We start from the raw sequence: 24221 nt of genomic DNA, 5'->3' as shown, positions 1-24221 counted from the left end.
CTTGGGGAATTAGGGAGCAGCGGCCAATGAGAGTCAGGCGACTCGACCAGACCCAGAGACCAGGCAGGCAGAGCTGAGAGTGAGAGGGCTGGGCTCGGGCAGCAACCAGGCCAGACAGTGAGGATGAAAAAGAGCAGAGGCCAGGCCATTTAGCCAGGTCGCCGGCCAGGAGCCACAAGCGGTCGCCGACACTCGAGGCCCAACCACCCAAGCGAGAGCTGAGAAGTGAGCAGAACCACAGTCAGGAGGTAAAAAGAAAGCCAGCCAAGCGCAGGCGTCATGTCTTGGGGAATGAGGGGAAGCAATAGCCAGTGGAAGAGGGGTGACTCGACCAGAGGCCAGCCAGGCAGCAGGGCTGAAAGAGTGTTGTTGGCTGGGCAACAACCAGACTTGGCGGCGAGGGTGACAGAGAGCAGAGGCCAGGCCAGATAGCCAATAGCAGCAGGCAGAGAACCAGCCAAGCGCACACGCGATAGTCGAGGCTCGGTTCCCTGAGCGAGAGTGGAGAGGGAGCAGAACGTAGCTGGGAGGTGCGAGGAAGGCCAGACAAGTGTCGGCAGGGAATTGGAGGGCAGCAGCCAGCAGGAGCAGGGTGACTCAACCAGAGCCAGAGACCAGCCAGACTGCAGGGCTGAGAATGAGAGGGCTGGCAGCAGGCAACATCTTGTTGTTTTTGCATGTTAAATTTACTGACTTTTTTGCTGTCAATTATTTCTCTCTTTGATTGACTGCGGTCTCTTTTATGATACCCTGCTTGCCTTGACCATACATAAACATCACAGCTTTCCCAAAAATTATTGCCAGCAGCCAGTTACTCTGGTAGGATTTTGCCAGTGAAGTCTGGCTCCTTCAAATACCAATTCTTTTCACATAATACATAAACCTTCTTTAAGTTGTCATTGTTTTTGAGCAGCTTAGACAATTGGCTGCTTTTGCTTAAGGAGGCTTCACATGACAGAAGATTCTGAAGACTTATTCATGAATTGCTAAAATCTTTGCAGCCATGGAATTGGTCAGCTAGAATGTGGCAAAAACTGCACATAGATTTCGCAGAATTGGAAGGATACTCATTTTGATAGATAACAGTTCAAAGTGGATTGAGGGGTTTCTGATAACTCAAACAACAAGAAACTTTTTTGATATTTTGCATAGTTAATTTGCTTCTTCGGGTTGCCAGAGGAAATTGTGCAGAGCAATGGACTTCAGAAGGGTTTGTACAATTCATAGATTTATCATAGATTTTATCATAGATTTTACAGTGCAGAAGGAGGCCATTCGGCCCATCGAGTCTGCACCGGCTCTTGGAAATTCATGAGAATGGATGGTGGAAAACACACCAGGGGTTCCACCATATTGTCCTGTTTCTTCTGGAGCAGCGGACTGCATAGTGCAAATTGTTGAGGATGCTCCTGCAAGCAATACTAGATCCAAATCTGAACAAACATAATTTTCTATTTGATCACAGACTCGTAATTTTTTTTTAACCTCATGTAACATGAGGGGGCAGAGTTGAGAAAGGGCAGTGCCTTTCCTCTCAGCCAGAGCTTAGCAGGTCACATGCACTATGTTTCCCAGAAGGCATCACACCGAAACAGGAGGCAGAGCCGGGTATAAAAAGAAGAGGGACTTGATCAGAGGGGGTCGGCTATTTGACGACCTGGTCTTGAACTTTAAATGGTGTGTGATCTTGAATTGGATTACAAACTGAGACTCACTGAGAACTTGACCCTGGAAGGGCCTCAGCTTTTCGAACATTAACTAAGAGACTTTCTGTCTGTTTTGGTTTAATTGCACTGGTAAACAATTAGCTATCCAGTCAAATATAGGGAACTTAATCAATGTAAAGATAGCACTCAACAAAGAGCTATGTTTTTTGTTTGTTTGATTTCTGTATGATTTTGAAGTGGCTCACTTATTTGGAACTATCAAGACAGAACGAAAGTCATGATAGGAGTTAACTACCTAATGTCATGTGAGTGTCCCTTTAAAAAAAGGTTTTGTCTTATCACATGGCTTTGGTGATATCATTGTGTGGGTGGAGCTGGGCTGTTGCAATGTGAGTTTTTGCTTCCGCTTTGAGTTTTGGACGGGTTTGAACTGCACAGGTTGAAAGAAGTGTCTCTCTATCTTCATTTTAAAAGTTGTTCCAGACTGCTTGATCACTTAAAAGAACTAATTACTTTCTGGAAGGAATTCAAACCTGCTGTTTGAAAAGGGGAACAGAGTATCAATAACAAGTCGTATACCGGTAAGAATGCTGTGTGCTGGGCCACACCTTTGAAAAGGGGTTTCTGGTTTTACTTGGATTTTGTTATTGGATTGGAACAGTTATGGGGGAATTCACTAAGGGTTATACATAGATTATTGTAGCTTTGTGGGGTCTTTATGTTTGTAGTTGATAAATATTTTTACTGTGTGTATTTATACAAATGTTAACTAAATTCGTAGAATAAAGCTTGTTTTTTGATTCAAAATGCCTAAGAGGTCAATTGAATATCACCTGAAAGGCAGGCTCCTGTGCTCATCTTAGCCAAATTCAACAAAAAGGTTGTAGGTCAGATGTACTCCATAATATACTTTGGAGTTTCAAAACCCTGGCCCAGAACACTAAAGAAAGATACAAGTCATGACAGAAACTAGTGCAAGAGAAAGTTTGATCCGAATACAAGAGTCAGACAGAACGTCTGATGAAATGGAAATTTAAATTGTAGGTCAAGGTCTTCCATAAGTGCTAAATTTTTGTCAGGAAAGGAAGTATGTGGCAAGGCAGCACAACCAGAATCGACCAAGCCACGTGCGCCTAAGTAGGTTTTAAACCTACTAGGGCGCACTCATCCAGGATCTACCAGTCTCCAGCCATCTAATGGCCTCCCCAGGGAATCCCCAGCTGGGTGCCATTCAGTCCTGGTGCACCTATATGTGGACCAGGCAGAACAACATCCACACAGTTTTCTGACCATTGTAGGCCCCTGGTGGCCAGGGATAGTGCAGCATGGCACCATGGCCCTCTCCTTGGAACATGGGCACCTTGACACTGCCCAGCCGGCACCTTGGCACTGGCACCCTGACACTGGCAAGATACCCAGGTGGCACCACAAAGTCAGCAGGAACACTCCCAGGGTGTTAGGGTGGCAGTGCTGAGTTCTCAGGTGCCAGGGTGGCACTGCCAAGATTCAGGGCCTGAGGGAGGCAATACCCAAAAAAGGAGGGTGAAGGGGAGTATGAAAGATGGGGGCAGATATGAAGGGGCCTCAGAAAGGTTGGGGGGAGTGAAAGGGGAGTGGCAACATGGGCCATGGGAAGCTCTGAAAAGGGGGGCACTCAGCGACCCTATAGCGGGGTAACTTACTTATGCCATGTGGGGTACTGCCCATATGTGTGGGAGGTGACATTGCCCACGGATGGGGAGTGTGGAGCACACACAAGCCCACTTAGAGATTGGGACACCCTTTCAAACTGGCAACAGACCTGAATGTCACATTGCCATCATAGCCCAGGAACTCTGACACCATAACATTGACATCGCTGCTCTGCTCGAGTCACTGGCAGGGGATGACCAGTTTAAAGAACAAGGTGGCGGATACACCTTCTTCTGGAAAGGCACACCAGAAGAAGAACGCCGTCTCCACGGGGTCGGCTTTGCCATACAAATCGAGTTGGTCAGAATTCTTAACAGACGCCCTAGTGGGGTGCGTGAATGACTGATGACCCTGTGGCTCACCCAGAAACAGCACATCACAGCCAACAGTAATTCTGCCCTATCCTTAGATGCAATGGATGAGCCAAAAGAAGCATTCTACTCCAGCCTCGACCAATCACTGTCCCCATACCAAAGGGAGACAAGCTGATTCTTCTCGACTACCTGAATGCTAGAGTCGGGAAGGATCCAAGCCTTTGGAAAGGCGTGTTCGGCAGGCAAGATGTGGGGAAAACAAGGGCCAACAGAGTCTTCCTCCTGACAAACTAGTTAGAATACAACCTGGTCATCACAAACACTCTGTCCCGCCAGAGGGACAAACAGGGGCGGCACAGTAGCACAGTGATTAGCACTGTGCTTCACAGCGCCAGGGTCCTGGGTTCAATTCCCGGCTTGGGTCACTGTCTGTGCGGACTCTGCAAGTTCTCCCCGTGTCTGCGTGGGTTTCCTCCGGGTGCTCCAGTTTCCTCCCACAAGTGCTGAAAGACATGCTTGTTAGGTGAATTGGACATTCTGAATTCTCCCTCTGTGTACCCGAATAGGCGCCGGAGTGCGGCGACGCGGAGGTTTTCATAGTAAATTCATTCCGGTTTTAATGTTAGCCTTAATACTAATGTGTTTAACACTAATGTAATGTGTGACACTAATAAAGATTATTAATTATTATTAGAAGAACTCATGGCAACACCTTCTATCCAACCTGGCAACCTAATATCATTGTCTGGGCAAGGAACCACAAAGACATCCGCATCACCTGCGCCACGATCAGAGCCGACTAATCCCCTCTGCCATCTCCATCACTCTGGCCCCAAACTAACATAGGCAGAAGAAACTCTGCTGGAGGAGATTCAATGTTGCTGAACTCAAAGACCTTGAAAAGAAAGACTTACTCAGACGGTGCCTCACAGCTAACCTGGTGACAACCAACAAGCCAGAGCCACTGAACGTCCACAGCGCCTGATCCACCTTAAAAGCACCATAGTCAGTGCCTGCAAGGAGACGCTCGGACCCTCGACCAGGAAACACCAAGACTGGTTCGACGAGAACGATGAGGAGATTCAGGATCTCGTTGAGTGCAAGGCATTCCTGAACTGGCAGCTCCAACAAAACTCAAATAAGAGGAAACAAGCCTACAGCAGCTGAAGGCCAAGCTGCAACAAAGAACCCGTGACCTAAAGAACAGATGGTGGGTGGAAAGAGCGCAGGAGACTCAGCAATTTGCTGACATCCATAAGGAGCGTGGCTTCTTCAGCACAATCAAAACCATCTACAGTCTGTGGAACTCATTGCCACAGAAGGATGTGGTGGCCAAATCACTGAGAGCCTTTAAAACAGATAAATAAATTCTTAATTAATAAGAGGATCAGGGGGAAAAGGTGGGAGAATGGGGATGAGAAACATATCAGCCATGACTGAATGGCGGAGCATGTTCGATGGGCCAAATGGCCTAATTCTGCTCCTATATCTTATGGTCTATAATCCAAGTATCCAGAGGCCCACCCCACTGACAGCCAAAAACAAAGAGGCGCTCATCAAAAACAGAGAGGCAATCAACGCCCGCTGGAGAGAGCACTCCAAGGACCTCCTCAACCAAGACACAGCCACAACACGCTACCGTCCACCATCTCAGTGCAACCCCAGCTCGCCATGAGGTCGAAAAAGCCATCCAACAGCTCAAGAACAATAAGGTCTCTGGTGCAAATAGAATCCCCGCAGAATTACTAAAATGCAGCCGAGATGCTCTATTGACAGAATTCAGAACCTCATCGTCCTTGCCTGGAAGGAAGAGAGCATGCCAGATGATCTCAGAGATGCCTTAATTGTGACCATCTTCAAGAAAGGAGACAGGTCCAACTGTGGAAATTACAGAGGGATTTCCCTATTCTTCACCACAGGAAAGGTCATCGCGAGAATACTCCTCAACTGCCTCCTCCCAGTGGCTGAAGATTTACGCCCATCAAAAGGCTCAATGAATATCATCTTCAGCACATGACAAATTCAGGAAAAGTGCAGGGAGCAGCATCAACCTCTGTGCATTGCTTTCTTCAATCTCGCAAAGGCCTTCGACTCAACAGTGAGTGACTGTGCAGCCCACAGAAATTCGTCACCATTCACCGCCTGCTCCGTGATGACATGCAAGCCATGATTCTCACCAATGGTACCACCACAGAGCCAATACGTGTGCAAATTGGGGTCAAAACAGGCTGTGTCATTGCACCAACGCTCTTCTCTGTCTTCCTTGCATCAACACTCCACCCCATCATCCTGAATCTCCCCACTGGAGTGGAACTGACCTACCAAACAAACGTAAACTGTTCAATCCCTGACACCTCCAGGCCAGAACCAAGACCACCCCAACCTCTGTCATCGAGCTGCAGTACACCGACAATGCCTGTGCGTGTGCACATTCAGAGGCCAAGCTACAAACCATCGCTAACGCGTTCACCGAAGAATAAGAGAGAATAGGCCTGAGGAAAACAACAGTTTTCCGGAAAATAACAGTCTGCGGATGCAGGGTCAGATTTTCTCCAGAGTGGAATCAAGTCATACTATGCATGGAGGGATTTCCCAAGACAGACAGAAGAGACAGACTGCCAGGATATCCAGATGGCACCGCAAATCCAGCAGGAGTACTCCCAGGGAGCCAGGCTGAGTATTCCCAGGGTGGCAGTGCCATGGTTCCCAGATGCCAGGATCACTGGCCTAGGATCAGGGCAGAGGGGGCCATGCCCAAGAAATGACAGTGAAGGGGGGATATGAAGAGTGAAGGGCTTTTGCAGAGCGGGTATGAAGGGGCCTCTAAAGATTGGGGGATGAAGGGTGGGGATCCTGGAAGGGGGAGCCTGAAAGAGGGCATGGAAGACATGAAAAGGGGAGCACTCAGCGACCCCAGAGCAGGGTGTTTTAACTTGGGGAAGCGTGGGGTACTGCCCATATGTGTGGGGGGTGATATTGCCCATGGGCGGGGAGTGTGGGGCCCACAAGTTCACTTAGTGATTAGGACACCCTTTTGAAATGGCAGCCCAATCTCTGAGGAACCAGTCTGGCCAGTGAGTTCAGCTCCCCAGTGATGAAAATAATTCTAAGAGAGTGATTAAATGGCCACATTGCACTTAAGCCAGAGTGCAACAAGGTCGTTTGATCATTGGAGAAGCCATAATCGAGAACCGTCCCAGGAGCCGTTGAGTTTGCGATCTTACCGGCCCGCCACCCGCTGGTGAAATCAGGATCCTGCCGTAGCATGTCGAGAAATGAATAATCACCACTTAAGGCCTATCTCCATACAATGACCTTGCTTTAATGGCCATGTTGCGCTTAAGTGAGAGTACGAGGCATTTAAATAGCGAAAGAGGCCAAAAGCGAGAACGGGCCGGACGCCGATCTGTTCACACACAGGCAAAGAGCCCGGGGACACTGGATTTGCTGCACTGATGCTCGGAGAGGGCGCGCGAGCAACGGGTGGGCCAGCCTCGGTCAGAGTGGACTGCCATGGGGGGTGGAGGGCACGGAGCAGATGGTATGGCCACCCATGGTCTCAGCTGGAGGGGTCTAATTGCCCGGGCCATGCCAATCCCTAGATCATGTGTACCCGTTCTGGGAGCAACCCTAGCCCCTGCCTGTCTGCCCCACTCACCACCCATAACTCCCACTGACCGCAAAGGCCTTTGACCATGCGGCTAAAGGCTATTGCTAATTGGGAATTGGCAATCGTAGTTAAGTGAGCCCTTCACACCTTAAGTGGATCCCCGTGGGTAGCCGTGCCATGTAGCATGTGGGAGTTATTTCTCAACATCCCAAATAGACCATGATGTCTGAACACTCCACCTGGACGCTGTAGAAAGCAACACCACGGACACAGCTGCCAGCATCTGAACACTCGGTCCAGGTAACGTTATGTGCGGGTGTCTGGGATACAGGGTGTGGGGCCGAGTGAGCAGGGGCCACCGCTGCAGCCGCGGGTGCGTGGACAGGGCATGTCAGATGGCAGGGGATTTGGGGGAGAGCTGAAGCAATGGGGAGGGGGGGGGGGGGGGGGTGGCAATGGGGGAATTGAGAGTTCCGGGTTGGGGCACACCTCCAGTTGTCAGTCTCATCCTCTCCCAATTCCTTACAGATATTACATGCAATGGATGATATCTTGGACCGCGTGGAATCTGCCCCTGTGATGCTCCTGGTATGCCAGGCGTCCAGACACCAGAGGAGGCAGTGGCAGCAGCATTGGCAGAGACTCGAGGCAGCGACCCATGTGCTGGACCCCGCCACACTCCCTGAGTATCCGGCCGTCTATCAGGCCAGGGAGGCACCCAGAGGGGGAGGCCAGCGACTGCTCAAGGTGTACAGGCATTGCTGGTCTTTCGAACAGATGACGGGGAGTGTATGCCGCAGCAGGGGATGGTGCGACATGGCACGAGTGGAGGAGAAAGATACCCGCTCTGGGTGGCTAACGCCTACGCCTCGGATCATTCCAGGGCTCGAGCGCAGACTTGTGTGGCATCTCACAAGCTACCGTCACAAGTCACGGATGCCCTGATTGCCAGGGCAGCCAATGACATAAACTTTGACATGGACCAGTCCCGGGCAGCAGGATTCTCCGCCATCGACGAGTTGCCCATGTCTAGGGGCTAATAAATTGCACGCATGTCGCCTTACGCTCACTTGGCCATCTGAGTGTACCCTACGTGTATAGGAAGCAATTCCACTCCCACATGAAGATGATGCAAGTGTGTACATGCTTCCCGAGGACTGTGTATGAAAGCTCTATCCTGGGAAGTCATACATCCTCGGCCTCTTCAAGGACCACCCTAGGATGTCTGGTTGGCTCTTGGGGGATAAGAGGTACCTGCTTAGGACCTGGTTAATGATGCAGTACGTAGGCCGGTGACTGATGAGGAGACCCGATAGAATGAGCCCCATGCAGCCACTCGGCCTGTCATTGAGCGGTGCATTGGACTCCTCAAGATGTGGTTCCGATGTCACGGCCTAGGGATGCATTGCAAGAGGCCGGGGATATACAACTTCCCAGGATAGAGCTCTCGTACACACTCCTCGGGAAGCGTGCACACACTGCATCATCTTCATATGGGAGTGGAATCGCTTCCTATACACGTAGGGTACTCCCAGATGGCCAGGTGAGCGTAAGGCGACATGCATTGCAATACATCCCCCAGTGGGTCGCCCTTATTGTGATGATCTGCTGGATCCCCCACAACTTTGCTCAGTAGTGAGGTAAGGTGGAGGAAGAGGAACATATGGCCACCTCCGAGGAGGAGGACAAAGATGAGGAGGCACCGGTTCAGGAGGGGCTGGAGGAGAAGCCTGGGGAGGACCCACAGGATCAGCTGGTGGATGGAGGACAGGCAGTAGCAGCAAGGATCCACTAAGTGCGGAGGGCCAGGGAGGCTGTCAACCCCCCCAGGGGTTGGGGTGGATGGGGGTTTGGGGGGGTTTGAAGAAGAGTGGATGTGGAGTATGGGGGTGGCGAGTGTGATGTATCTTAGTGGAGAGGCGTGGGTGGCACTGCTGGACATGGGTGGGCTAGGGCACAGAAAGGTGGTGGGTGGGATTGGTGCTCGGTATAATCTCGGGGGGGTGGGGGTGGTCCGGGCCAACCCACCTGTGCAGCCCAGTGGAGGTCGGTAGTGGGTGTCCGTCCTGTTCATACTCCTGTCCTGCCACTTCCTCCCAGGCGGCACTGGCTGCCCTGGGGCTGACCCTGCAACAGGAGGAACAGGGCATCCCGTCTCTGCCATGTCCAGGCCCAGGCCAGCATCCCCGAATCATGGAGCTGGTCTCCACGGTGGCATGGCTGGGAGCCGAGTGAGGTAAGCTGCGCAGGGGCAGTTTAAGTGCCCCCTTATTAGCAGGGGGCTGTTGACCGCTGTCCCGGCGAATTTGCAGTGTGAAGCCCATGGGTCTTAATTAAGTGGACCAATTAACATTTTATAGCAGTGACGGCCTCGCCGGTCTGAGCTTCGGGAAGCTCATGGCAGTTCCCGCACGCTACCACACTGAGAAACATTTTGGTTATATTGTGACCTGAGTGTGCGCTAATCCGGTGAGAAACACCGCAGGGTCTAAAAAGTGACTACGTGTGGTTTGATAGTGGCAGGGAACTTGCTGACAGAGCTGACGGGAAACTCCCAGCAAAACCTACCACAAAATGACATTCAGAAAGTTTTCCGGTTGATCGCACCCACTGTTGGAAAAAAACCAGAAACATGAAACAGGCATATACTGAAATTTTTGTCATAAGACACAATTATTCTCCTTTCATATCTCATCCAGTTGCATTGTAACTTTTTAATTAAAGAGGGAGGGCTGTGACTGTGCAATCTTGTGACTATTTGTGTACACAGTACTCATGGCCTGAATGGTGGGTGGATGAATTGGGGAAGGTCAGAAAATATGAAAACCTACAACTCAGGTGGGAAAGGAGAAAGGTGGCTCCCATCAGAAGCCCTCATCTGATGGTGGGCACCCTCCCGTGAAGAACATCTGGACCTCCCTCAGACCCCTGTCTATCCCACAGTACACCAATCACTGCCCTTGCACCCTCCCCATGTGTCCCTTACCCTCCGCTCACTGTGTCATAATATCCAAACATGTATATAATAAGATGCAGACAGGCAGTGATTGACACATAGGTTGACCAGTAAGCATACAACACAGAGCAGCCAATCACCAGACAGGACACTACCACTATAAAGCCAGAGAGCACTAGGTTTCCCGCTCTCTCGGGACCGATCTACTGAGACAGTCAGAGTCCACGAGCTAGCAAGTGCAAACACCATGCGGTAGCTAGTAAGTCTGGTCAGGCTACTACAAGGTCACCAGTCAGATCAGTATAGTGTCGACCCACAGCTGAATGTGTATAGCAGTTCTATAGTTGAATAAAACCGTTTTGGATCTTCTCCAGTGTTAGACGTCTGTTTCTAACTTCCCTGCATTGAGTGCAGTCCACATCAAACCAACCTGCCTAACACATCAGAGTGATACTGATCTTGACGGACCTACCTCAAGTGAATCAGCATTGACCAGCAAGCAGCCATCCAGCGAAATGGAAAACATCCAGCCTCCTCCGCAACTCCGCATCTCCAGCAATCTCAGCGCCAACTGGAAAATCTTCAAGCAAAAGTTCCTCTTGTACATCGACGCCTCCGACCTCGAGGCAGCATCGGATGCCAGGAAGATCGCGCTATTTCTCTCCACTGCGGGGGATCACGCCATCCATATCTACAACTCCCTTACGTTCACCAATGGCGAAGACAAAACAAAATTCAAAACAGTCCTGCTGAGGTTCGACAACAACTGCGACATTGAGGTGAATGAGAGATTTGAACGGTACATCTTCCAGCAGAGGCTTCAGGGCAAGGATGAACCTTTTCACTCCTTCTTGACCCATCTCCGCATCCTAGCGCAGTCATGTAGCTATGACTCAATGGCTGATTCCACGATCTGGGATCAGATCATTTTCGGGATCCACTCTGACTCCCTGCGGCAGCAGCTCCTTAAAATCAAACAGTTGAACCTCTCTGTCGCTATTGAGACGTTCGTTGTCCATGAGTATGCCAAGAATCGTTACTCCCACATCAGGGCGGCAGAAACTGCAAAACTGGCCTCCCACGAGGCGGAAGGGGTGCAGGCCATTGCACAGGTGCAGGGCCTGAGCATCGAGGAGAGTGGCTATTTCGCACGCTTTTCCCGGATCCCTGCGCATGCGCGCCTTGACCGAGTGGACGACGAGACCGACAACCCGACTGCGCAGGTGCGTACGTCAACCGACCACACTGCGCATGCACGATGGCGCACGGAACGCGCTGAAGTCAGCATCATGACGTGCCCGAATTGTGGCTCCGCCCACTTAAAGAGGCAATGTCCGGCAAAAGGACGACGATGTCTCCAGTGTGGCAAGCTTGGCCACTGCACAGCCCTTTGCAGATCTGCTCCACCACTCAGCTGCCAGTGATCCCAGCTGCAGCGCAGAAGTGTCCGCTCAATACAGCAAGGCATGCCAGATTCCGATCCCGACAGCCCAACGGACCCTGATGCTGACTGCCTCAAGTTTCCATATCGGGTGGGCATCATAACCACACATGAGCTGGCCTCCACCACACCTGCACAATGCCTCTCGATCCTCAGTGTGGATCCAGACGATGAGTGGTGTGCTGTCCTCACAGTTAACAAGGTCTTTCCTTGTTCGCATGGCTGATGGCTCCCTGCTACGGCGCAACAGACAGGCACTGTGAAGAGTTCCATGCCCACCACCTGACCGCAGTGCTCCGCCGGCCATCATACTTCCTCCGGACATACCCTGCCACGAGGCCACCGATCTGCCAGTGATCCTGCCAGCCCACGCACACCGCGATGGCAGCGATCCCACCTATCCACGTGCAGGTGGCTCCTGATCCACCTCTGCGGCGATCGACAAGAACTCGTCGCCCACCACAAAGACTGAATCTGTAGACTGAACTTTTGTAAATTTTGTGACTGAATTCAACGATTTAACCTTTGTAAATATTGCTTCATTTGCCATGTATCTGCACTATCGACACCTTCCCATATATATACGTTTGTTCAAACACCGTTTGTATATAGTCAGGCATATATATATATACGTATACATAGCTCAGTATTTATTTAACTAAAAAAAAGGGTAATATGTCATAATATCCACTCATGTGTATAATGAGGTGCAGACAGGCAGTGATTGACACGTAGGATGACCAGTAAGCATACAACACAGTACAGCCAATCACCAGACAGGACACTACCACTATAAAGCCAGAGGGCACTCTCGGGACCCAGCTACTTTGACAGTCAGAGTTCACGAGCTAGCCAGTACAAACACCATGCGATAGCTAGTAAGTCTGGTCAGGCTAGTACAAGGTCACCAGTCAGATCAGTATAGTGTCGACCCACAGCTGAATGTGTATAACAGTTCTATAGTTGAATAAACAGTGTTGGATCTTCTCCAGTGTAAGACGTCTGTTTCTAACTTCCCTGCATCGAATGCAGTCCACATCGAACCAACCTGCCTAACACATCACACTGGAGACCATACCAGTTAACTTGCCTCCATATGCTGTTATGTAGTCCCAGGGACGTTATTGCAATGCCTCTTCTGGTCACTGCAGCATTGTGCCTGGAGCCAATCTGATTGACTGACAGCTCGCTAAGGCAAAACTTCTTCACCACGACAGATGGAAGACCCATTCTGCAAAACAATACTTGTTAGAGAATTAAATGGCAGCAGGCTTATTGGAGTCAGCAGGGTTGTGTTTCCCTCTAACTGTCAGGGTAGTGGGGGCCCGGGAAATTCAGTCTCAAGTGCATAAGAAAAAACAAATTTAACCAGTCTCTTTTATCAGACATCCATAAGGTAGACACAAGTGAAGTCTGTCAGAAAAATATGACAACAGGTCTGTGCCAAATCAGGTTCCCCAGCATCGGATTTGTAGAGTATCTCAAAGATGCACTGGAAATCCCTTTCGGACATTCAAAGGTATGGAGCGGGATTCTCCGAGCCTCTGCGCCAAAATCGCGATCGGCGCGGGGGCGGAGAATGAGTGTTGATGCCGAAATCCGCCGTGACGGAAGAATGGTCGCAAATTGTGCGCGTATAGTCTACGCGGCGCAGGTAGGGGGGCCATTGACAGAGCACCCCCCCGCAATTCTCCGACGAAAACTGGCCGCGTTCCCGGCCTGGTTCTAACCACGTTTTGCCTGTCAAGAACGGCCACTGGTAGCGGCGGAGTCAGTCCGCGGCCATCCTGGGGGATGGGGGATCCTTCACCAGGGGGGCCTGACGGGCGGCCAGGTTAGCGATCAGGAGCCACGGATCCGCGGGCCCGATCTCAGGAGGGCCTACATTTTTGTGGCCAATCTGCAGTGTGAGTCTGCCATGTCTCGCCAGGTGGCCCGCAAAGGCTGCCGCCGTGCGCATGCGCGGATTCCCAACCGGAAGTGCAGGGCCCCATATCGGCCCTGCGAGCCCCCTTCAGGTAGGAGAATCACTCTGAACTTTCTTCAGAAAAGTCCAAAATGAAACACCCACGTTTTGAAGCTGGAGTGGGGACATAGCGCCATTATTGGAAAATCCCACCCATGGTTTTGTACAGCAGTTGCCCAGAAGTGCACATTTTCTCTGGATAATCGCCCTGTGCTGAAAACTATTGAAAAATACAATTTAATTCAAACTGGATGATTCTGGCTGTGTTACACAAATAGTTATCTATAAATATTGTAAAGTCACAGACCTCCTCACCACAAGATTTCTTCCACATCCCTGAATCCCCAAAGGACGTTCCCACCCTCTGCTATCCCCTTCCCTCCCATTCCTCACAGAATTCCACATTCCACTCCTGACCAACCCCCACTCTGGGAACTCCACTGATCCTCCAACTAACCCCCCCCACCCCCCAACGGCTTCCTCATACCCACCGATTCATAGGATTCCCCCTCCCCTCCCATACCGACGACCCATTCCAACCCAATGTCTGCCCCCCCCCCCCCCATGATATCCAGCCACCCCTCCTCACAATGCCCGACACCCACTACGATATCTGATTTCTTCCACCAACTTCCCCCCCAGTCCTACCCTGGCTTGTCAATTTTAATGGACATTTAAACTTACCTGGTTTACGACAGCTGATGCCATAAATACGAAGGGGAATGGGACAGTTCAGCGCCGACGTTTCAGCGCCGCCGTTTCAGCGCCAGGACGTTTCAGCGCCAAATATTTCAGCGCCAAATATTTCAGCGCCAGGACGTTTCAGCACTCATTCATTCAGAAATAATTCTTGAGTATGGTCACAGGTATGACACAGGTATACCAGCTTTTACACTTAGTTATTTGGTTCACCCTGTATTGTACGCGCTTTTACAAAACAAACAGTATGCGACCTATATGATGTTGTTTGCGACGGTAAAAGAGATGATTACAAACGCAGGACCTGCCATTATCAATTGTGATTTTGAACGCGCTGCTTTTACTGCCATGAAAGACTCCTTCCCCAATATAGAAGTAAGAGGCTGCCTTTTTCATCTGTCTCAAAATATACTTAGGCAGATAAGTGGTTTTGGTCTCATGCGTTTATATAAGAGCAATCCCGATTTTGCATTACATTCGAAAATGATAACTGCCCTATGTTTTGTGCCAGTTGACGACCTTGACAGTCACGTGGATTCTTTAGCAGGTAATTTACCGGAGGAGTTAATTCCGGTTTTAAACTATTTCAAAGACAATTATATCGGCCGTCCTAATCGCCGAGGAGCAGGCAGACGAAGTCCTTTATTTCCTACCGAGATGTGGAATATGCATCAAAGAACATTAGATGGGGATGACAGAAGAAATAACTATGCTGAGGCGGCCAACAGGAGATTGAAAAGTGAACTGTTAATGTCACACCCAACTATCTGGAAGTTCATTGATGTCCTTAAGCATGTTCAAAAGGGAAGAGACGAGCACTTCGAGAAACTTTTAGCTGACAATGAACCTCAATTAAAATTACTTAAATATAGAAAAGCTGATGAGAGGATATTGAAAATTGTTTCCGAATATGGCAGCAGGAATGAAATTGACTACCTTCGTTCAATAGGGCACAATTTAACAAACTAAATGCGTTTTCTCCAATGAATATCCAATGAATGTCCAATGAACTTTCTTTTTAATGATTGATTTTATGAACTTACAGATTTGTAAATTGTTTTAATGTACTGTTTTTGGATCTTTATAAGTGGATCTTTTACAATAAAAACATTTTGTTAACACTTGAGTTTTATTTCATTTTATGAACTTACAGATTTGTAAATTGCTTAGTGCCAAAATAAATTCTGTCATAACTATATGACAACATTGGAGAATTTTTTTTTCTGGCGCTGAAATGTCCTGGCGCTGAAAAGTCCTGGCGCTGAAACGGCAGCGCTGAAACAGCTGCGCTGAAACGGCGGCGCTGAAACGTACCGCACCCAATACGAAGATGTGTCCTCCTTCAATTTGACTCTGCTGGGCTGCCGCTCTGGGCTTCGAGGACTGTTGCGCTGCCTGGATCTCCGGCTTGAGTCAGAAGGTTGAGCAAGACAGGCACAAAACATGTAAGTAATTAGGCATGGATTGGCAATCTCACGCTGTTGTGAAATTATGGCCTGAAACATCTTTGAACCTTTGTACCTACCTCTGGTGGTATGTCTTGTAAGGTTATATATTATCGCATGCAGAGTTCTAGAGGCTTGTCTGCTTGAACATTAACTGTTTATTAATAACACATAACTATATAGGGCAGCAGGGTAGCATGGGGGCAGCAGGGTAGCATGGTGGTTAGCATAAATGCTTCACAGCTCCAGGGTCCCAGGTTCGATTCCCGGCTGGGTCACTGTCTGTGCGGAGTCTGCACGTCCTCCCCCTGTGTGCGTGGGTTTCCTCCGGGTGCTCCGGTTTCCTCCCACAGTCCAAAGATGTGCGGGTTAGGTGGATTGGCCATGCTAAATTGCCCGTAGTGTCCTAATAAAAGTAAGGTTAAGGGGGGGGGTTGTTGGGTTACGGGTATAGGGTGGATACGTGGGTTTGAGTAGGGTGATCATGGCTCGGCACAACATTGAGGGCCGAAGGGCCTGTTCTGTGCTGTACTGTTCTATGTTCTATGTTCTATATACATATATACAGGATACAGAAGTGTGATCTTCTCCCTGACTCGCTATTACACGCAACTACTACCATGTGACTCTCTACATCAAAGTGCTTCCTCAGTCCCACATTAACCCTTACAGTCCTGAACACCCCAGTCTGTTTTGATATTTGTGCTCCTCCAACTTTGAAAAAAATTGTGTTTAGAAATTTATAATGAGAAACCTCTAAGATCGATTCAACTCATCTATTAGCTATTAAGGTTCTGTAGTTGCTTTCATAGAATTATATAGAATGTGCTGCACAGAAACAAGCCATACATTATCTGTGCATCAAAAATACTAAATCTGTATTACTCGTGTTCTTGTAAATAATACATTTTATCCTAAAAATGTTGTCCTTGACAAAACAGAGGCCAGTGTCCATCTGTTGTAAGTAAAACTTTAGACATTCAAGTAGAACATTTCACAGAAATTCTGAAACGGAATTCTTCAGGAAGTTTTCCTCTTGTGATGTAAATGTACTAGTTGCTGAATTTTTTTTCACCCAGGATGTATCCACTGGTCTAATATCTGCTACCAAAAGTGGACTTGCTGCTGTCTTTTACACATTCTGTCAACAAAATCCAATATCCCAACTTGGAGTTGTCGATGAAGCTGGTTATTCACTTGTTCATCATGCTGCTATACATAACCATGTGTCAATTGTTTGTCAGCTGACTACAGTACACCTAAAGATCAACAAGCATCGCAGTGACAATTTTCAAAATCTGGGTAAGATCCAAAAGCCAGAAAATGTCTTTGTAATTAGCATCTTTTCGTAAATTAATACTTTCAAAACCAACTTTAATTTTCAAAATGTTGGATTCTAAGAAACAAGATGAATACCAGTACACTGCAAAGCTTACCTGAGACATGTTTTTCAAACAATGGTGTTACTTAGTTAAAAAAAATGAAATAATGTTCATATAGAATAAGGGGACATAATTGACCCTGCCAATTTCCATCCACACATTGTTCGTAATCTGTGGAGTGTAAGTGGCTCAGACGGTAGCACTCCTGCCTTCAAGTCCCAGTCCAGGCTCAAAGCAGGTTTGTTATCCTATGAATCATTTCAACACACTCCACACATTCTCCAAGGGAGCAAATAGTGGGAAGATGAAAAATTCCGAATAGTTTCTGGTTGTGTGGCAGGCATCTACTCCAAGCAAATAGAGTCCTAATTAAGAGGTTAAAATTGTATGACAAAGATGTGCAGGTTGGGTGGACTGGCCACGCTACATTTTTTTAAATAAATGTTTTTTATTGGATTTTTGCGCAGAGTATATTTTGCCAGGATATGATTTCATAGAAATTTCATAGAATTTACAGTGCAGAAGGAGGCCATTCGGCCCATCGAGTCTGCACTGGCCCTTGGAAAGAGCACCCTACCCAAGCTCACACCACCCTATACCCATAACCCAGTAACCCCACTCAACCAACACTAAGGGAAATTTTAGACACTAAGGGCAATTTATCATGACCAATCCACCTAACCTGCACATCTTTGGACTGTGGGAGGAAACCGGAGCACCCGGAGAAAACCCACGCAGACACAGGGAGAACGTTCAACCTCCGCACAGACAGTGACCCAGCCAGGAATCGAAACTGGGACCCTGGAGCTGCGAAGCAATTGTGCTAACCGTTATGCTACTGTGCTGCCCTTAATATAATGATAACCTTTATGAACTTTATAAAGTCATCTGCACACTATCAGTTACTCAAGTCCAATGTGAGAGAACCTTTTCAAAGCTAAAGATCATAAAGACAAGGTTAAGAAATTCGCTGTCTGAGGAGAATTTGGAATCATACATGTTGCTATCCATTAAAAAGGAATAGTTAGATGAATTGGATGCAGAAGCAATTATTGGCAGATTCGCACAATCATCTACCGAACACAAACGATTGCTCTTAATATAGAGGACTGCATGCAACGCTCTACAGCGTTGTGCTTCTGTATTGTGCTTTTGAACTATCTGTTAATGTGTAAATTGTGCAGTAAACTATTTAAAATATCAACCAATTACTTAAAATTTAAAAAAATAAATAAAAAATTCAATTATAACATTCTGTATTTACATTTGGTATCTACTGCCAGTAATATGTACAGTACATGTACACTGTAATTACTAAGAAATACACATTTTTTCCACAGAAATTTTAATTGTACCCTTTTTTCCATATGTATTTTTTGAAAATTTTATTTATTCGTTATTAAAATTAAATGATAGCATTGTGGTTGTGGGTGGGCCCCCTTTGTCTCCTGGCAACCAATATTTTTAGACCCAGTCCGCCACTGACGGGGCGAACATGCAAACTTCACACAGACAGTCACCCAAGGCCGGAATTGAACCCGGGTCTCTGGAACTGTGAGGCAGCAGTGCTGACCACTGTGCCACCGTGCACCCCGAGTCAAGGAAATGAGAGCTGAGGCCACAACTAGATCAGTCATGATCTTATTGAACGGTGGAGCAGTCTCCAAGGCCCAAGTAGCCTACTCCTGCTTCTATGTTCCTATGGGCATTTGCATGCAGTGGAAGAGGCAGCCAGTTGTGGTCCTGCAAGGTCCAGGGGAGGAAACCCCATGTTTACATCACAATCTCACCTTCTTGCCCACCCTCTTAATCTGGTATATCCATTTGCAGCTTTCTTGCATCTTCCTCACTTCCTACTTTCCCTACTAGCTTTGTATCATCAGTAAATTTGGGCACATTAAAATCGGTCCCCTCATCTAAGTCTTTGATATAGATTGTAAAAAGTTGAGGCCCAAGCACCAACCCTGCAGCACTCCACCAGTTACAGTCTGCCTACTCGAAAACTACCTGTTTATTCCTACTCTTTTTTTTCTGTTTTTAACTCATTCTCAATCCAAATCATTATTTCACTCACATCCTATGCGCTCTAATCTTGTGTAACAACTACATTTGTGGCATCTTATCAAACACCTTTTGAAAATCTACACATTTATTGTTCAAATAAGTACAATACCAGAGCTTCTTTTTAACTTTAGCTTGTAATTGCTTTTCTTGTAGGCCCAAATAGTTTGCATATGGCAGCCAAATGCGGGTCACTTGGTGTACTGACCTGTCTACTGGCCCTGCGGGCAGATCACACAAGGGTTGATGAACGAGGCTGGACAGCTATGCATTTTGCTGCATTTTATGACAATGTTTCCTGCATTAGGGCTCTGTATAGAAAGGACCCCAAATTTTTAGAGTTGGAGACTTCAGCTGAGTAAGTGTTCAATAATCTACCTATCAGTGTCAAATAACAAACTACAGTCTATAGTTTATCTATAGTCTGTATTGTACTGCATGTGCTTTTAAGTAGTTACATCAATAGTGAGAAATACATAAAATTCTAACACTGTGTTTCATGGCATAAATTTAAAATATTTGATATTTTTATTTTAGAAGTAGTTCAGAATTTTTACTGCAAGCTGATTCTGTCATTTATGCTTTTGAACTAATGTGAAAGCAACAAAAAAGCAAGTATTGTTGGAGGAAGTATGTCTTTATGTGAAAGGGTCTCAACATTCCCTTTTACCCAGAGTCTTGCTTATAAAACATTGGATTACAAAGACCACTAGTCAACTTTCTATCAGGGAAGAGAATAAACAGACAAATGTCTCTAATGAGTTATAGTTGCAAAACAACATCTTGCATTTAGATGACACATTTAACATTGTAAAATGGTCTTGCTCTTCATAGAAGAGTTATCAAAGAACATTAGAAATAGGAGTCCTTTGAGCCTGCTCTATCATTCAGTAAGATCATGGATGATCTGTTCATGCCCTTAACTCCACTTTCAAGCTTGCCTCCCATAACTTTAGTCCTTCAAAGGAAATTTGATATCTAGCCACATCAGAAAATGCAGATGAGCTAAGTTTTACTTCTTATCGGAGAGTTAAAAAGAGAGGTTTCCAGAAGAAATTCCAGAGTTTAGAGTCTAGGCAGCTGAAGTTACAGCACCAAATTTGACATGATTAAAATTGGGAAGTGCAACAGGCCAGAATTGGAGGAGTGCAGAGATATTAGAGGATTGAAAGGCTGGAGGATATTATAGAATACTATAGCGATAAAGGGCTGGATTCTCCGCACCCCGACGCCAAAATAGCGTTTGGCGATGGGGCGGAGAATCCATTTTCTTGCACAAAATCGGGACCACCGTCAGTTTTGCAAATTCTCCACCCCCCCCAAAAATCGGCGTACTCGTCGAGTATGCACCACTGAGGATCCACCGCCTCAGACTATTGCTTGAGCCCGCCCCGTGATTCTCTGTCCCCGATCAGTCGAATTCCCGATGCCGTGGTTCTAACATGGTCACACCATCCATCATGCTCACTTGGCGGGTGCGGACTCAGTCCAGGCACGCCACAGTCGGGGAAGGACAGATCGTAGGGCAGGGAGCGCCTCATTCGGGACTGGGAGCTACATGTGCAGGCCGTCCGGGTTGGCGAGCAGCCGATGCGGGGCACTATTTCAACGGTCAAGGTCTGCGGGCGGAGTCCGCCATGATGCACGGCGCGGCCGCTGGAGGCCGTTGCAGTGCGCATGCGCGGCCTCGGACCCAGAAGTGCGGGGAGCCGTATCGGCAGCTAGAGCTTCAAGCTCTACGAAAACTGCCTGCTAGCCCCCTGCAAGATGGTGAATCTGTGGCCTTTTGATGCCGGTTTTCCTAGTGTAAAAGACCATAGTTTTCACCCCGGTGTGGGGACGTACTCCCAAAAACGGAGAATCCAGCCCAGGGTGAGGCAGGGGATGGGTGGGGTCAGTTATGAGGGGAATCAAGTTCAAGGTAAGGGGCAGGAGGTTTAAGGGAGATTTGAGGAAACCCTTTTTGACCCAGAGGGTGATGATCATCTGGAATGCATGCCTGGGGGGTGTAGTAGAGGCAGGTCACCTCACATGCTTTAAAAAGTACCTGGATAAGCACTTGACATGACATAACATTCAAGGCTATGGGCCAAGTTTGGTAAATGGGTTTAGGTAGACAGGTCAGGTGTTTTTCATGCATTGGTGCAGACTCGATGGGCTGAAGAGTATCTGATTATGTATTATTCTGTGATTCTGTGACCAGACAGGGAGCCAATGTAAGTTAGTGAACTCAGAGTGATGGATCTAAGGGACTAATGCAAGTTAGGATACAGGCTGCAGAGTTTTGTAGAGCCCAGATTCTGGCAACTGGAAGATTGACGATTGGCCAGCAGTGCGTCAGAATAGTCAAGCCTTGAATTATCAACGGCATGGATTAGGTTTCAGCAGCAGATGATTTGAGGCAATGAGTAGTTGAGCTATATTATAGAGTTGAAAGGAGGTATCTCTATGATGGACTGGCGTAAGTTTGTGTTTGCAAGTTTATCTATGGTTCAGGTATGATATCAAGGATGTGTAGCATTAGTTACATGTTTCGGGATAGTACAATGGACGGCAGTTGTGAAATTTAAAGAAACTTCTTAACAATGTTCAAAATAAATATTGGATTGTAAGCTCTCTTCCCACCTTAGCCCTCACCACCAACCTTTGCCCAGAATATTATTTGTAGTGTTCACAAAGTTATGTAAAAAATTAGCCTAGATAATGACTTTACCCCAAATTGGTTCCATAACGTTTTTGCTGGCACTTTGTGAAAGCATTCCGATTTTCCTTTTGGTTTAGATATCACTCAACTCCACTCTTACTTGCTGCGATGGCAGGTGCATTTGATGCACTTCAATACTTACTATCACTTGGAGCCAACTTAACAAAGATTGACAGTGAAAGGAACAATATTGTTCATTTATCAGCGCTCTACTCCCACACAGAAATCCTCAAGTACTTAATTGAGCAGAATATCCCAGAGCTACACGTCTGGAAACTCCTTAAAGGCATGTATCTGCTTCTCTGACCAGAATTCATAAGGTTTATATTTCCTAAAGATGCAATTGATTTTCATGAACTTAAAAGGAGGATTTTTGAGAAAGTGTTGGATTTTTTTTCATACGTATTGGGAAAGTTCCGTTGTTTTGACTTTACTGTGAAGGTATCATAGAATCACAGAACTTAGTGCTTTCCATAGTGCATTTATCTTGTAAATGTGGTTGTTATCTCATGACTTTTTAACCTACATTTTCACCTCCTGGCCCACTTCTCAAAGCATTATGGCCTGCAAGTATACACTTCCACATTTGCCAGGCATCCTCCAGTACTTTGTCTAAATAGCCATTCTTCACACATGAACCTGTCTGATGTAGCTCTGAAAATCTATGAACCAATGATCCTGTTATTACACATTGAGGTAAACTCTCATATATCCTAAGTCAAAGGCAGCAATTAAAATTGAAATTAAAGCTTGTTTTAAATCTTGAAGACTCCGGTTTATCCCATTCCAGCCTACCAGTAAGTCTCCAATCCCACTTTAGTTAACATGGGCCCCACATACTGGTACTGACCATATACATGGGTGCAATCAATCATTGAATCATGCTGCACAAAAGGAGACCTTTCACCCTCCACCCACCCCACCATACCAGTCCCAGCTCTTTGATGGAGCCACCAATTAGTCTCACTTCCTTGCTTTCTCTGAAAAAGTTTTCTCTTTAAAAATTTATTGAATTCACTTTTGAAAGTTATTAAAATTGCTTCCGCATTCCTTTAGTAGTGCATTCTAGATCACAACAACTACTGTGCAAATGATAATTTCCTCAGGTTGTTTCTGGCTATTTTAGCAATGGCTTAAATCCACGTCCTTTGTTTATTAACCCTTCTGAAATGAAATGAAATGAAAATCGCTTATTGTCACGAGTAGGCTTCAATGAAGTTACTGTGAAAAGCCCCTAGTCGCCACATTCCGGCGTCTGTCCGGGGAGGCTATCTCCACAGCTTCCTTTTCAGACACCTAAGATATACGTCATCAGATTCTAGAGATTTGTCACTTTTAATCCTTCAAGCTTTCTAATATTTTTTCTCTGCTCATATAGTTCCTTAAGTCCCTTGATTAAACTCCATTTCTGGTATGTAGTTTCTACTGTGAAAACAGACACAAAATACTTCTTCAATGTGTCATGACAGCGAGATATTAGGAACTTGGGTCCAGAAATGGTGTCCAAGATGTAGCAGGAATCAAAAGCAAAGCTGTTGAATTTGGCAGAGAAACTGCAGTTAATCCTTCCAAAAGGGGTAAAGAAGGCAGAGATAATACAAACCGTAGCTCAGTATTTAAACTTACCAGTAACACGGTCTAATCCATTAGAATTAGCTTGAATCCAATTAAAAATGAAAGAATTGGAAATGCAGCATAAACTGAGAGAAATGGAGAAGGCAAATGAAGCAAAGGGAAAAAAACAGAATTTGAACTTCGGAAACGGGCACTGCAAGGAGAGCAACAATATAAAGTGTTGGCGGCAAAGGCAGGAGCTGAGGAAGTTTTAGGGGAAGAAGAAATACCCCCTAGTCAAAGGTTCAATCGGGACATGTTTAAATATATGCAAGCCTTGCCAAGATTTGATGAAAATTATGTTGAAAAGTACTTTATATCCTTTGAGAAAGTAGCTGAACAATTGAATTGGCCAAAGACCAAGTGAGTGGTGTTGGTTCAAACAAAGTCAGTAGGTACAGCTCCTGATGTGTTTGCCTCATTATCAGAAGAGGTATCTGGGGATTATGACTTGGTGCAGAAAGCCATATAAAGTGCTTATGAATAGTGCCAGAAGCCTGCCAGCAGAAGCTCAGAAATCGACTTCCGGTAGCGGCCATGGAGTAGGAGGTTTGGACATTTGGTAGCTCCCGCTTGTGACGGAGCTTCTGGACCTTATCTCCTGATTTTGTCAGAATTTAATTGGAATAATTGGTGGAGAGTGAGACAGTGGGGAGAAATTCACCACCAG

General features: G+C 47.0%; 1 protein-coding gene across 5 annotated transcripts in view; it reads left to right on the top strand.

Moving 5' to 3' along the window:
• The window catches only part of ankar (ankyrin and armadillo repeat containing), a 326309-nt gene that overhangs the window by 98106 nt on the left and 203982 nt on the right, over positions 1-24221 (top strand). For all 5 annotated transcript variants that reach the window (XM_038789171.1, XM_038789172.1, XM_038789170.1 and 2 more), the window contains 3 exons: positions 16870-17092; positions 19390-19591; positions 22015-22223. In XM_038789171.1, the coding sequence (XP_038645099.1) occupies positions 16870-17092; positions 19390-19591; positions 22015-22223 (634 nt within the window). The remainder of the gene's footprint in view (positions 1-16869; positions 17093-19389; positions 19592-22014; positions 22224-24221) is intronic.

The sequence above is a fragment of the Scyliorhinus canicula genome, chromosome 2 (assembly GCF_902713615.1).
Source record: "Scyliorhinus canicula chromosome 2, sScyCan1.1, whole genome shotgun sequence".
In the NCBI taxonomy this organism is placed as follows: domain Eukaryota; kingdom Metazoa; phylum Chordata; class Chondrichthyes; order Carcharhiniformes; family Scyliorhinidae; genus Scyliorhinus; species Scyliorhinus canicula.
This window is presented reverse-complemented; position numbering and strand designations above follow the sequence as displayed.